The following is a 13,516-nucleotide window of genomic DNA, read 5'->3' on the forward strand; positions in this document are numbered from 1 at the left end:
GCGAACAAGGTCGGGGGGTAACTGCCACGATCAAATCTTGGTGCATGACGCTATACTGAATTAGGTTTAACCTTATAACCATAGAGAGTTGGCATATGCGCTAGTGGCCAATACGGGTATGGCGGATGAGGAATCCGAATCGTGTTTTCAGCCACACCCATGACTAAGCCCTAACCCTCTTTCGTCGCGAACCAACACGTGATGCCCCACGCTCCCGTAGATCCGCAGTTGAGCCTCAATATCAAAATCAGCCCTAGGTCTGCGAGTTGGTCTGCTGCTTCGTTGCCTTCAATCCTAGTGTGTCTAGGGGACTAGCAGGTTTTGATATCGAAGACTTGCATAGCTTCCTAGTAGGCGAGAAAGGCCCACTAGGAGGAGAAGGATGCTTCTCCCTAGAGACACCATATAACTAAGGTGTTGTTGATACATAGCTAGAGGCGGCTGTGTCTGATGTCTATGGGCAGGCAGAGGGTGTGCTGTGTAGGCCCTTCTAGGCTCTGATAATTTCAGCGTCAAAGACATGTAAGAGGGGGTTGATAGCTCCATGCCCTATAGCAATCTCAGCATCCACCACCCCCCATCTCTCTCCCCTCGCACCACCGCCCCCTTGCCACCACGACCACTACTCGCCGCCCCTTCCCAGTCAAACATCCAACATGGCCGCCCCCAACACCACTCAATCGCGCCATCTCGAACGCCCAATATCCGCCGAGTCCAGTATTCTCCGGGGATCGAGACATACGTGGCGATTATACCCGGGCCCAGAAACCTCCCATCAGTTGACCAAATATGAGGGGGCTTCAACCGTGGTGCGGTGGTGCCCGAGGTGCTCAAAGACGATGGAATCCAGTTCCTTAATAAGGTTTGGCACGGCTGCTCCCACCGCGCGCAGACCTGGTAGACCATGGGGGTATTGGGTGCCATCGTCTACGGGCATATTGGGGGGGTTGGGGGGAGGGTTGGCAAGCTAGAATTCATTCTCCTGGGGATGTTAGTTGTTATAGGACGAGGGTTGAACGGCCGCGTGGGCTCTTGGGTCCATCATAACTCCCTCCGCGCGCAGATGTGGTGGACCCCAGGGTGGTGAGGCATAAAATCGGCTACCGGGCGGCGATTCGGTAACAAGAGACGTGCGAGAGGTGATCCCATCATGCATTATCTGTTGGGTCCATCACAGCCTGCTCCCACCGCGCGCAGATGTGGTGGATCACGGGGATGATGGGGGGTTGAATCGACTTTACCGCACGCACGCGCGCGGCGATTATGGGATTGTTGGATCATTTTTATTCGTCAATTCTAGCCTATTTTCAAAAATCGAGATAGATAGCTATACCAAGAATAGACCCTCTTTTTCGATCCCTAGCAAGTAAAAAACCCAGAATGCTAGGGTTAATTGTAGCTATGAGTGAGATGAACCTGGCGCCCTGGTAACGACGAACAGGCAAGCACTTTGAACACTCCCGCACATCATATATTCCCCTTTGCTGTGTGGATTGGGCGTGTATATATGTCACATGGTTCTCACAGCAATCAAGTGCGACCAAGTGAGAAGAACAAATAAAATATTTCTACCCGCTTTTCTCTAGCCCAGATCATAACTACACTACAGGCAAAGCCTCAATCAACACTGACGCCTAACTAATCCCTTTTACCCAGACTCCCTCCAGCACCCCCTACTCCAACTCCTTCTCCAACACCGCCGGCGCCACAATCTCCTTCCCCTTCAGCTTCTCCAGCCCCTCCCCCCCATAACTCACCAGCGGCGACACCTCAACCCCCTTCTTATCCCCCTCGGACACCACCACCCCCCCAGCCTCCCTAACCCACCTCTCTCCCTGCGCCATGACATCCCTCCTGCTCGTATCGGGGTCATCCTCTCCCGTCCCCCTCGCATTCTTAAGCGGACTAAACTCATCCTCCCTCCTGACCTCCATACACGCGAACTTATCAAGGTTGAGGAGCGGGAACACATCAAAGATGAACATCTCCAGCTTAATCCCATTCGGCTTCTCCGGCTTGGTCGTCTCACCACTGCTAGGGTCGATAAAGGGGATCTTCTTCCTCGCGACGTGGTGCGGGAGCTGGGCCGACCACTGCGGGATCGTCTCGAGGAAGGCAAAGGAGTAGTAGTGGTTGACGATGTTAGCGGCGCGGAATTTCAGCACGTCGGGCTGCTTGGGGTCCTTGGCTTCGGCGGTCGCGGAGTCGATCTCGGAGTACTCGACTACGTCGGGCTTGCCGTTCTTGAGAAGGATTAATCCGACCGACTCGGTAGCGTTGCGCTTGCGCACCACTTTCGTGGCGATGGATACGTGTTTGGAGGCTGAGAAACCGATGAAGACTGGATCTGCGACCTTGGCGAGGCAGTTATCAACGCAGTACGCGTGGATATGCTCGATCCCGCGTTTCCGCATGTCGGCGGTAATGTTGGAAGTCACCAGCGCCTCGTAAATCCCACCATTCCCGTTCGGCGCAACAGCAACGCGGCTCTTGGATTCTAACAGGATCTTCCCCTCGTTAGAGATGCAGGGCAGCACGCCTTGCTCAAAGATATGCACATTCTCCTTCTTCAACCCGAAGTACTCGTGTTCCTGGAAATACGCCTCTGTCGGGCCGCGCGTCGGGCCGCTGGTCATCACATACCAAGGCACGGTGACAGAGCCGACAGCGGCGCCGGACTTCTTCTCAGCGAGACGCTGGATCTTGCGGATACGCTCGCCTTGGATCTGGAAGAGGGATTTCTTGGACGGGAGCCCAATGTCGTAGCATCCCTTCGGCGCGGAGCTGCCGAGTCTTGTCCCCTGTCCGCCAGCAAGGAGGAGCACAGCGACTTTACCAGCTGCGATCAGGTCGATCCCAGCGTCGTTCCAGGTCTGCAGATCTTCCGGCGCAGAGTCGAGGATACTAGCTGTTGCGCTCTCGGGGAGGGGCTCGAGGCCTGCGTGTGGTGCATCTTCAGTTGCCTTCGGCGGGTTGAGGGCGCGGTCTGTAATCTCGTTGATGCGCGCGGGGTCGAATTGGGAGAGCTGGTTGTAGAGGGTCGCTTGCTCGGAGGAGCTGAGGGAGTCGTAGAAGGCGAAGACGTGGGATTGGGAGGCTTTTTCGTAGGTGTCGCGGAGCTGCTGGAGCTCGGTGGCGGTGGGTTGGGGGAGGGGAGAGGGTTTGTCGGAGCTGATGAGCTTGTGGACGAGGTTTTGGGCGGCTTCCATGGTGGGTGGTTTGTTGGGGGGGTTGTGGGAGGTAGAGGGGTGGAGAGGTAGGTAGGTAGCTTGAAGCTTGAGGAGTATAATGGGGTATGTATAATGGGGTATGGAGAGGAATGGGATAAAGAAAGTTGGTGGTGGTCAATGGGTGTTTATAAAGCTTGGGAAAGTCGTCATGGCTCGTTCATTCGAGTCCACCGCCCCCCATCCCTAACCCCCCATCCCCCCTCCCCGCTTCCCTCTCTTTCGTGTTCCAGTTGAGGCGGTGGGGCTAGGCTGGCGGGGTGACGATCTTACAAGAACGAAGATCCATGCCGGACAAGGGCTATGTATGAACCACTTTATTGGAGAATCGGAGTGGGATAGGGTGGGATAGGTGGGATAGACCAGGAAAGTTGCAATGCGGGACAAAACGGAAGTGTATGTCTGATTCGATGAAGCCGCCCACATTGAGGATCTCTTACTATGCTAAAATCAAAAATCAGCCAAGTTTGTGTTTTGTTTATTATTGTTTATTATTTATTGTCTATTGTTTATTTTATGGAGTGCTGGGGTACGTAGGGCGCAACTGCCGTGGACCGCAGCAAATAAGACGAAAATCTCTACAGGGGGAGGTATAGGGGCATTGAAGGGATACTTTAGGGCATTTCGGGGCACTTGCATGCTGGATTTTTAGTGGGTTGTTCGCGACTTTAGTGGGTGGCTCTAGTGGGCTCTCGGCTCTTGGCTCTCGATGGGCTTCTCCTTTATTCTGCCACTTCAACCTCTAGGCGGTGAGGACCACCTCCTGACAAGGCTACGGCTACAAGGCCTACAAGGCTACAAGGCTACAAGGCTACAAGGTACAACGCTACAAGGCTACAAGGCTACAAGGCTACAAGGCTACAAGGCTACAACGCTACAAGGCTACAAGGCTACAAGGCTACAAGGCTACCACATGTTATCTGTTGGCACATTTGAGGCATGTCAACGATACTAGGTGGAGAGTATTCATATATATATATATAATATAACAGTCCATCGACATGTCTCAGGCAATCCCCGTCTCCTCACCAAGCTTCAAAGGCCGTCTAAACCTCTCATCCTTCGCTTTCTCCGCCCCCCCAGCGCAAACCCTCCGCCGCCGCAGCCCTCGCAGTCTCACACCCAAAGTCGAGGAATCCAATTCCCCCTCTCAGACCCTCATTATCAAGACCGAGCCCTCCAATTCCCCTTCCCCGAACCGAAAGCGAGGAACAGACACTCTCTCCCGCCCCTCCTCCTCTTCTTCCTCCTCCCCAAACAAGAAGTCCCGTTCCCGCACCCCCTCAGGCTACGCACCACCCTCCAAATACGCACACCTAAACGAGCTCATCGATATCCTCGAACCGCACCTAATCTGCGCCTTCGTCGGCCTCAACCCCGGCATCCGCACCGCTACCGAGGGACACGCCTACTCCCACCCCTCCAACCGGTTCTGGAAACTCCTCTACTCCTCCGGTCTCACTACCCGGTTGATGAAGCCAGCTGAAGATAGGAGCTTACCTGCGCTTTACAGTTTGGGGAATACCAACATCGTTGCTCGCCCGACACGCAATGGTGCGGAGCTGAGTAAGCAGGAGATGGACGACAGCGTCGCGGTGTTAGAAGAGAAGATGAGGACCTTCAAACCCGAGGCGGTGTGTATTGTCGGGAAGAGCATTTGGGAGAGCATTTGGAGGGTTAGGCATGGGAGGGCGATCAAGAAGGAGGAGTTTAGGTATGGATGGCAGGATGAGAGTGAAGCTCTTGGAAAGTCGAATGATTTGAAGGAAGAGGGGGAGGAGGCGGAGGTTTGGAAAGGTGCCAGGGTGTTTGTAGCGACTACTACGAGTGGGTTGGCCACGAACCCGACGCAGGCGGAGAAGGAGAGGATATGGAGGGAGTTGGGCGGTTGGGCGGAGAAGAGAAGGAGGGAGAAGGCTGGGAAGGGGTGGAGGTGGTTGAAGGGGTTGTGAATGGGGGGCCGTTGTTGAACTGAGGTTTTGGGGCATATATATAACGAAGATGGCGATATAGCTATGGTATTTCAATCTCTCAAAAATCAGAACCTCAGCCGTGCATTCCAGCTATAATTCCAGCGCCTCAGTAACACAAGCAATTAAACCCAAATAAGCTAGAATACAAACAGGGTTAGCAATTCGAATATAATCTTGAACAGTGTGCGGCGAATCACCTCCCGAATACGATTCGGCGATTTGGTGATTCATTCATATTTTTGAGGTATTCGCCGAATCATGACTCGAATCTAATTCGACTCATGATTCGAATCTTTGAGGCTTAAATAGAGTGTATAGAATATGAAAACTATGGAAATATTTAACTATGCCTAACCTATATCTTCACTTGCATCTTCGACATCCTCATCTTCGACATCCTCATCGTCGACAATTATCCCCCAATCCCGTAGACATAGTAAATATCTAATTGTTGAAGGTAATAGTCTATTCCTTTTCTTTGTGACAACGTCAGCTCCTTGGGCTAAAGACCCGTTCTGATGCTGCTGATGTTGCTGGAATTGCTAAATAGTCTCGACTATTTGTGCAATTATTAGATACTGATACTGCTTTGCTTGCCAATATTTAAGGATATTAGTCTTAGGCTTATCAACTCCTGGCTCATTAAGCCACCGTCTCCATTCAACCTCTTGAAGTATAGGCTTTCGATGCTTAAACATCCCATCCTCATAGTCTACTTCTTGAGGTATATCCTCATCCTCGTTATCAAGCATAGCATCCATTTCCTCTACTCGAATATCATTGTCCCGTGCTTTATACTTGTTATAACAAGCTGCAAGCTGCAAACTGTGCTCTTGCTCGTTCTTTGCTTGTGTTAAGAGCTTTTAGGCAAATAGAAGTCAAATGTACTAAAATTAAACCGAGGATTACATATTGTTGCAACTGTTGAATGGCTTGACCGTTGGCTTGTTGCAAGTGAGAAATAGTCGTCTAATTTGTTGAATGCAGCAGTACAAGCTTCGTTGATACATGTATGCTTAACAGTCTTCTTGATCTTCTTAATTTTATCCATTAGTCGTAGATAATATGGAACACAGTAGTTAAGTGTTGGATACCCATCTCTTGCACCTTTTCTGAGATACGCTTAAAAATCTCAAAGAACTCTGCAAGAGCATGAAGTAATTCCCATTCTTTCGAAGAAATCTAGATATCACGCATGCTTGTATCAAGAGTGTCTGTGATGCACAAAGCGCTGTGATTAGTGCCTTCATTGACAATGCATTTTGAAGCATATGGTATGTTGAGTTCCATCATACTAGCATATCAATTGTAAGAGTAACAGGCTTGATTCCAGTGGCTATAGCGTGAGAACGAAGACTATCCTTCCACCCTCGACGATTTCTAAACACATAGATGTGCTTGCGGAGCTTTGTTAAAGTGTTAATGTAAGGATGTCAAAGCCCTCAGTGATGGAAAGCATCAGAGTCGGGCAGGTTACGGTCACGTGAGGAGCATTAGGGTAGGTTATCCGAGTTGGACCCGTTTCGGGTACTTAAGGAGATTGACTCAACGGGGGTTCCTCTCTTCATCTTTTTTGTATCCTTCGTAGTAGACCTATAGGATAGCATCCGTTTAGCCTCTGACTCGCACTCTCATATGCTATTACTGTGAGCTGGGTGCCCTGTGTCATTACATTATACAAAAAAAGATCACGCCTGCCGGGGACGGCCGTACTTAAATAATATCCCACACCGGAACGACTCAGGAGAACTACTGTTACACCATCGACTGCGACTCGGTGATGTTTCAGAGGAGAGACCTGACGACTTCAAATAGCCGTGATTCCAGAGATCTCATGGACAGCCAGTGGATCAGGGTTTGATTCTTCAGAGCTGGTAAAGTCGCCGACGCGTTGGCACCAAATAGGATACGAGATCCTTAAGAACCCCCTCATAGCACAAGGAAATTGTGGACAAGAGCGTTGATAGCTACGAGCTACCGGAAGTCAAGCTCTTTCGTATCGGTACCGATACACACCCGAGGCAATATGTCGAAAAAGCCGACATCAAACATACCCCAAGACAACGACGGTCAACTGCCCAGAATGACTACCAGACAAACCACCGCTGCAGCTACGACGTCTGTGCCATCCGAAGACATCCCGAGTCGAATGGCCCACCTCGAAGCACAGATACAGGAGGTCAAGGATCTACTAGTTATCCTGTCGGCATCCCAGACCAGAATCCCGTCCACACCGCCGGTGGATGCCCCCATACCCACAGTAGAAGTTACGGAGCAACGAACGCCTCGTACACGAAACACCCCCGAGACAGTTCAATTGCCGCCTCTTCGGAACACTCGTTCTCCCTCAATTCCAGGGTCATCACGAATGCACACTGAGGACCCTCCGAATCGCTATAAGAAATCAACCATCTCTGAGAAAATCCTTCCTCTCAGCGATGGGGTAGAACATACCTTCTTACAATGGAGCGCTTCGATTCGGGATCGACTCGTAGTCAATGAGGACCACTACCTTACCGACGTCTCGAGAAGAGCGTTGATATGGGGAACTACGACCAGCCTGGCGAAGACCTACCTAGAGCCCCAATACCTGTCCGCTACGCATGGGTTCCGCAGTGCTGAGGAGATGATGGATCTACTAGGTTCATACTACCTCACAGGCAACGAGACGGAACAGGCCAGGAACCTCTTCGACGACCTGCAAATGGGAGAGAAAGGGCATGCTAGCGAAACCTTCCCAGAGTTCAAGGCTCGTTTCCAAAGTGCAGCTATCACAGGACAAGTCTCCGAGTCAGAATGGTTTCGGTACATGTGGAACAAGTTGACTCCTCAATTCCGCAGCCGTGTCGCGATCATCAAAAACCAATGGAAGGGAGAATACCAGACCATGGTACGAGAACTTACCGCTTTCCACCAGGAACGGCGCCGGAACAACGAATTGAATCCTCTACCCACTCTCGCAAGGACGTCCACACGTACCACGGATACGGCAAAGGCGTCATCAGCGTCGAAGCCGACTCGAGCCACATCCGCTCTGTTCACCCGAACCGCGTTCCTCCCCAAGCCAGCCATACCAGAACGTCTGAGAACTGTAATGGTGGGTGCACCAGATATGAGAATCTAGCCACCCAAGGAAGGGATGAATTTACTAAGACAACACACTGTCTTAGGAAACAGAGCCAAAGGGTTGTAGCTTAGACTATTCCACAACGCAGCAATCAGGTGTATGATGTGGTGAAGTGGTTTAGACAAGTTGCAACAAATGTTGAGTCTGAGAACTCAGGGGTAAGTCAGAGGTTAGCACCTCACTGACTTTTCAAAAATAGAGAATAACAAGATCAATGCTTGGAAGCTTGGAAAAGACGTAGAAGTATGTGCTAGTCGATTTACTGTATTGTCTGCTTGCCCTTTCTTAAGGAAAGGGCAATCCTATTTATGCCAAAGGAGTGTAGTTCTCTCATTTTCCATGACTTTCCATGACTAACCAGGCTTGGTAAATGTATTAGAAATCAAGTGCGACCCACAACTAGCTTGCTAATCATGTAGTGAACGTAAGAGAATCCCATAGAACCATCTCTTGGGTTCCTAGCCTATAGGAAGTGAAAAGGAGGTCCAAGGTCACAGTACCTATAGACAAATTATGTCATAACTTAACCAATCTTGTGGGTAACTAAGGAGCGATGACGTGTAATGAATCATAGAGGGTTGTAGAAGCTTCTAGAGCTATCGTTCATGTTCCTAGGCCTCTAGTTGGTAGAGATATGCCATGTGGTAGTATTGGCCCACCCCCTTAAGGAGGAGATTTTCTTAATAACTTGTTCAATGAGTGTCCAAATGATATGCCGTGATGTATGTAGCATAAACAGATGTAGTAGAAGAGTTTGCAGCAATCGTTGAGTAGTATTGCTTCTGTTGTTGGTGTGATAAGCCAAGATATGTATGGTGACTTGTAGGTTTGAGGAGGAGATTTCTAAGTTTGCTCTTGAGTTTGATAGCAAACTGAGTGCAACGAATGTCAGTATGACATGATCCCCCTTTTAAGGACGTTTGTGGGCTGTCTGCTTGCCCTTTAGCCAGGTGGCTTTCTTAGAAAGAAATTCTAGAATGAGCTTAGATGCATTTTTTAGATTTCTCTTAGGCTCCCAAGTGTTGTCACTTGTAGGATAGCCTTTCCACTTAACGAGGAAGTAGTCCTGACCTCTAAGTGTCTTTTTGTCAAGGATAGACTCTACTTCATATTCTGGTTGATCCAAGATCAGAACAGGAGGTGGAGGAGACTGAAGTGGTCTTAAGGAACTTTCTTGTGCCTTAGACAAGAGAGATGCATGGAAGACATTATGGATAGTCCAAGTAGGTGGTAATGCAAGCTCGAAAGCATTCTTGCCAATAGTCCTTGTGATCTTAAAAGGTCCAAGTCTTTTAGTATCAAGTTTGTCTGAAGGTCTAGTAGTTGTGATATGTCTTCTAGACAAAAAGACTTGATCACCAACTTTGAATTGTGGTGCAACCACCCCCCTGTTAAAGGCCTGAGCCTGCTCGTCTTGTGCACGCTGTATTTGAACCTTGAGATAGTCCTGGAGGCCCTTAAGGTAGATGATTCTTTCAGTAGCAGAAGGGTTTTTGAAATTTTCAGGACAATTCAGTTCTGCCACTTCAAACCTAGGGTGATAACCATAGTTTGCATAGAAAGGTGTCTCTTTTGTGGTGTTAGAGACTGTGTTGTTGTAAGCAAATTCTGCAAGATGGAGAAGATCTGCCCAGTTGTCTTGAGCATAGTTTGTATAAATTCTTAGATATTGTTCAAGTACAGAGTTGACTCTCTCTGTCTGGCCATCTGTTTGAGGGTGATAAGCTGTAGAGAAGCGTTGTTCCATGTTTAAGAGTTTAGAGAACTCCTTAAAAAAGTTTGAAGTGAAAACTGCTCCCCTATCTGAGATCCAGTGTCCAGGAATTCCATGATATTTAAAGACCACCTTGAGGAATAGCCACGCAAGTTCAGAAGCTGTGATAGTCTCATTGCAAGGCTCAAAGTGTGCCATTTTTGTGAGCCTTTCTACCACCACAAGGATAGAGTCATAAGGGGTAGCACCCCCTTTTGGGATAGAAGGAGGCAACTTGACTATAAAGTCAATGGATATGGAGTCCCATGGGCGTTCTGGTATAGGTAGAGGCTGCAAGAGGCCATAGGGCTTTTGCCGTGTAGGTTTGTTCAAGTTGCAAGTAGTGCAAGAAGATATATAGTCTTGAAGAGTAGTCCTTAGACTAGGCCAGTAGAACTTTCTTGTTAGAAGTTCATAAGTTTTTGCAAAGCCAAAGTGCCCTGCAGCTGGAGCATCATGGAACTGCTGTAGGAGGTGTAGCTGTAATCGTTTATCCCTTGGGACATAGATATAGTTCTTGAATAAGAGAAGTCCATGCTGATTTTTTGAGAAATTCTGTAGTCCAACTTTCTCAAGAGAGGAACCTTTCTTCTGGAGGTATTCCAAAGTTCTTTTCGCAAAGGGATCATGGTTGTAAGCATCTTTGAATGCTTTAAGAAGTGTTGCTGAGGGTGTATAGTCTTTAAAGGTCTCTGGTTCCTGAGAAGAGGTAATTGGGGCAACTTGGTCTTGAGGGGATAAGTTTACCCCTAAGTCCTCTGTAGTACTAGGGTTGCTTAAAGATGCTGCTATAAGCTTTGCTGAGTCTAGCAGAGCCTTTGTATTGCTAGTTTTAGCAGAATCTTGGTAGTCATGTCTTCTTGAGAGGAGATCTGCTCTTTGATTCTTGGCCCCTGAGACATGTTTTATAACAAAGTCAAAACCTCCTAGTTGTTCAGACCACCTTGCTTGTCGTCTATTGAGCTGTTTAGTGGTTGTAAAGGTCAAGAGGTTTGAATGGTCACTGTAAATAGTGATAGGATAGTTTGCCCCTTCAAGGTAGCATCTCCAATGCTTTAGAGAACATACTATGGCAAGCAGTTCCTTGTCTGTAATGGGATAGTTTTGTTCAGCTGCTGATAGCTTTCTTGAGTAAAATGCCACAGGCTGTAGCTCTTCTTGTTTGTCTTTTGGAGCTTGGTATAAGATTCCAGAAATAGCAAAATCTGAGGCATCTGTCTCAAGAGTGGCAGGTTTCAAGGGGTTAAAGTGTAGTAACATTTTCCCTTCTTTAAATTCTCCTTTAAGAGCATCGAAAGCATCTTGCTGTGTCTTATCCCAGTGATACAAAGTGTCCTTGTGAAGTAATTGAGTAAGGGGTAAAGCCAAGGATGTATATCTTGGTATAAACCTCCTGTAATAGTTGGCAAACCCAAGGAAAGACTGAACCTCTTTAATGCTGGAAGGAATAGGCCACGTTTGTACTGCTTTTGTCTTTTCAGGGTCCATCTGAATGCCTTCTGTTGAAATTCTATGTCCCAAGAAATCAACTTGAGACATATGGAAAAGACATTTCTCAAGTTTGCAAAAGAGTTGTGCTTGAGATAGCTTCTCTAAGACTTGTCTAACATGTAGAACATGCTCTTGAGTGTCTAAAGAGTATATAAGAATGTCGTCTAAGTAGACAACAACAAAGATATCCAAGTAAGGTCTTAGAATATCATTCATGAGAGCTTGGAAAGAAGCAGGTGCATTGGCAAGCCCAAAAGGCATTACCTGGTATTCAAAATGACCATAGCGTGTTCTGAATGCTGTCTTCCACTCATCACCTTCCTTGATGCGTATCAGGTTATAAGCTCCCCTGAGATCTAACTTGGTAAAGATCCTTGCTGAAGAGAGCCTATCTATGAGCTCAGGGATAAGGGGTAAAGCATATCTGTTTTTAACAGTGACTGCATTAAGGCCCCTATAATCAACACAGAGACGCAAGGAGCCATCTTTCTTCTTGACAAAGAGAATGGGAGCTCCTGCTGGTGAGGAAGAAGGTCTGATAAAGCCAGAACTAAGGTTCTCATCTAGGTATTCTCTGAGAGTTTTCAGCTCTAATTCAGATAGAGAGTAGATAGGGCCGTAGGGAGGCATTGAGCCTTCTGCGAGTGGTATCTCATGGTCATAAGGCTGGTGCTTTGGCAGAATTGATGCCTTTGCCTTGTCAAAAAGATGTTGGTAGTCTTGGTATGCTAAAGGCAAAATGACCTCCTGAGATGATTTCTCCAAATCTGAAGTAGCTGCTATCTCCAGGACAGGTTGGAAAGGTTTAACCCATATCAGAGATGATATATCGTCCATAGTTTGGTCAAAATCCTTGATCTGGGACAAGTTTGAGTCTGGACCTGAATAGGGGTAACTGAGGCTTGAAGGGTTTTTTCAGTATTGAGCTCAGGATTTGAGCTAAACCCAAGCGATAAATGCTTCCAATTGATAGTTGGATCATGCCTTTGAAGCCATGGAAGACCTAGGATAACTGGGTACTTCATTGGTATAACATCTAAAGAGATGGTGTCTGAAAATGTTGATTTTCCTAGGGGAATCTCAAGTTTGAGTACTGGGGTGTTGCAGGTAATGGAACCTGAACTGATAGGAGTTCCATCAATGACTCGGAGCAACTCTGGAGTGCGTTTGGGAATTGTAGGTAACTGGTGTGTCAAGATGAGGTCTTGAGATATAAAGTTGCCTGTTGCCCCTGAGTCTATCATAGCCCTTGTAGACAACACCTGTTGTTTGAAATGGAGTTGAATAGGCATTAACAGATGTGTGAGACTCTGAGAAAGCACCATCGACACATCTTTGTTGTCTAGGGGAGAAGTTATAGTCTCAGTTGAAGTTGTGCCTGCTAGGGATTTTTCAAGTTTTTCAGGAATAGCAGTTGTGACTGTGTCTGAGGCTGCTATATGTTTTGAATCAGCACTCCCCCGTGCTGAATAGCACTCCTGAATTCTGTGTCCCCCTTTGCCACAGTATAAACAAAGGTTGTTGTCCATTCTGTGTTTTCTTTCTTGAGGGGTAAGTTTACCCCTTTTCAGTTTTTGAGGGTATCCTGTAGGCTGAGGTGCTGGATTTGCTGTAGATCTCTTTATAGAGGCGTCTAAGTCCATAGGTTCAGGTGCTGAGTCCTTAGCAGTTGGTGTAGAGGTGTAATTGTTGAAATTTCTTGTTGGATGCCAGTCTTGGTTCTTCTCCTTTCTTCTTTCAAAAAGCCTATCATCAAGTCTGACAGCTTTCTCTATAAGCGTTTGAAGTGTTGTAGGGCGTTCTTCTTTGCTGAGTTCATCCTTAATAGAGCTCTTGAGCCCTTGGTAGTAAGTGAAGACTAAGGCTTCTTCATTCCAAGTCAAGTGAGAAGTGATTCTCCTAAATTCTGTTGTATACTGAGCAGCAGAGGTCTTTTGACATAGCT

The 13,516-nt window shown here is 47.8% G+C and overlaps 2 protein-coding genes across 2 annotated transcripts; one reads left to right on the forward strand and one right to left on the reverse strand.

Moving 5' to 3' along the window:
• Positions 1-264: 264 nt before the first annotated feature.
• Positions 265-3,376, reverse strand: UAP1 (UDP-N-acetylglucosamine pyrophosphorylase). Its single transcript, XM_024470038.1, has one exon. It carries the CDS (start codon positions 3,207-3,209, stop codon positions 1,674-1,676), a length of 1,536 nt encoding a protein of 511 aa, XP_024323593.1. The 5' UTR covers positions 3,210-3,376; the 3' UTR covers positions 265-1,673.
• Positions 3,377-4,168: 792 nt separating this feature from the next.
• On the forward strand, positions 4,169-5,225 carry VC83_06438 (uncharacterized protein). Its single transcript, XM_024470039.1, has one exon. The coding sequence runs from the start codon at positions 4,229-4,231 to the stop codon at positions 5,177-5,179; it is 951 nt and encodes a 316-aa protein (XP_024323727.1). The 5' UTR covers positions 4,169-4,228; the 3' UTR covers positions 5,180-5,225.
• The last annotated feature ends 8,291 nt before the right edge of the window (positions 5,226-13,516 follow it).

This window comes from Pseudogymnoascus destructans (assembly GCF_001641265.1).
Source record: "Pseudogymnoascus destructans isolate 20631-21 unplaced genomic scaffold scaffold_12, whole genome shotgun sequence".
NCBI classification, from domain to species: domain Eukaryota; kingdom Fungi; phylum Ascomycota; class Leotiomycetes; order Thelebolales; family Thelebolaceae; genus Pseudogymnoascus; species Pseudogymnoascus destructans.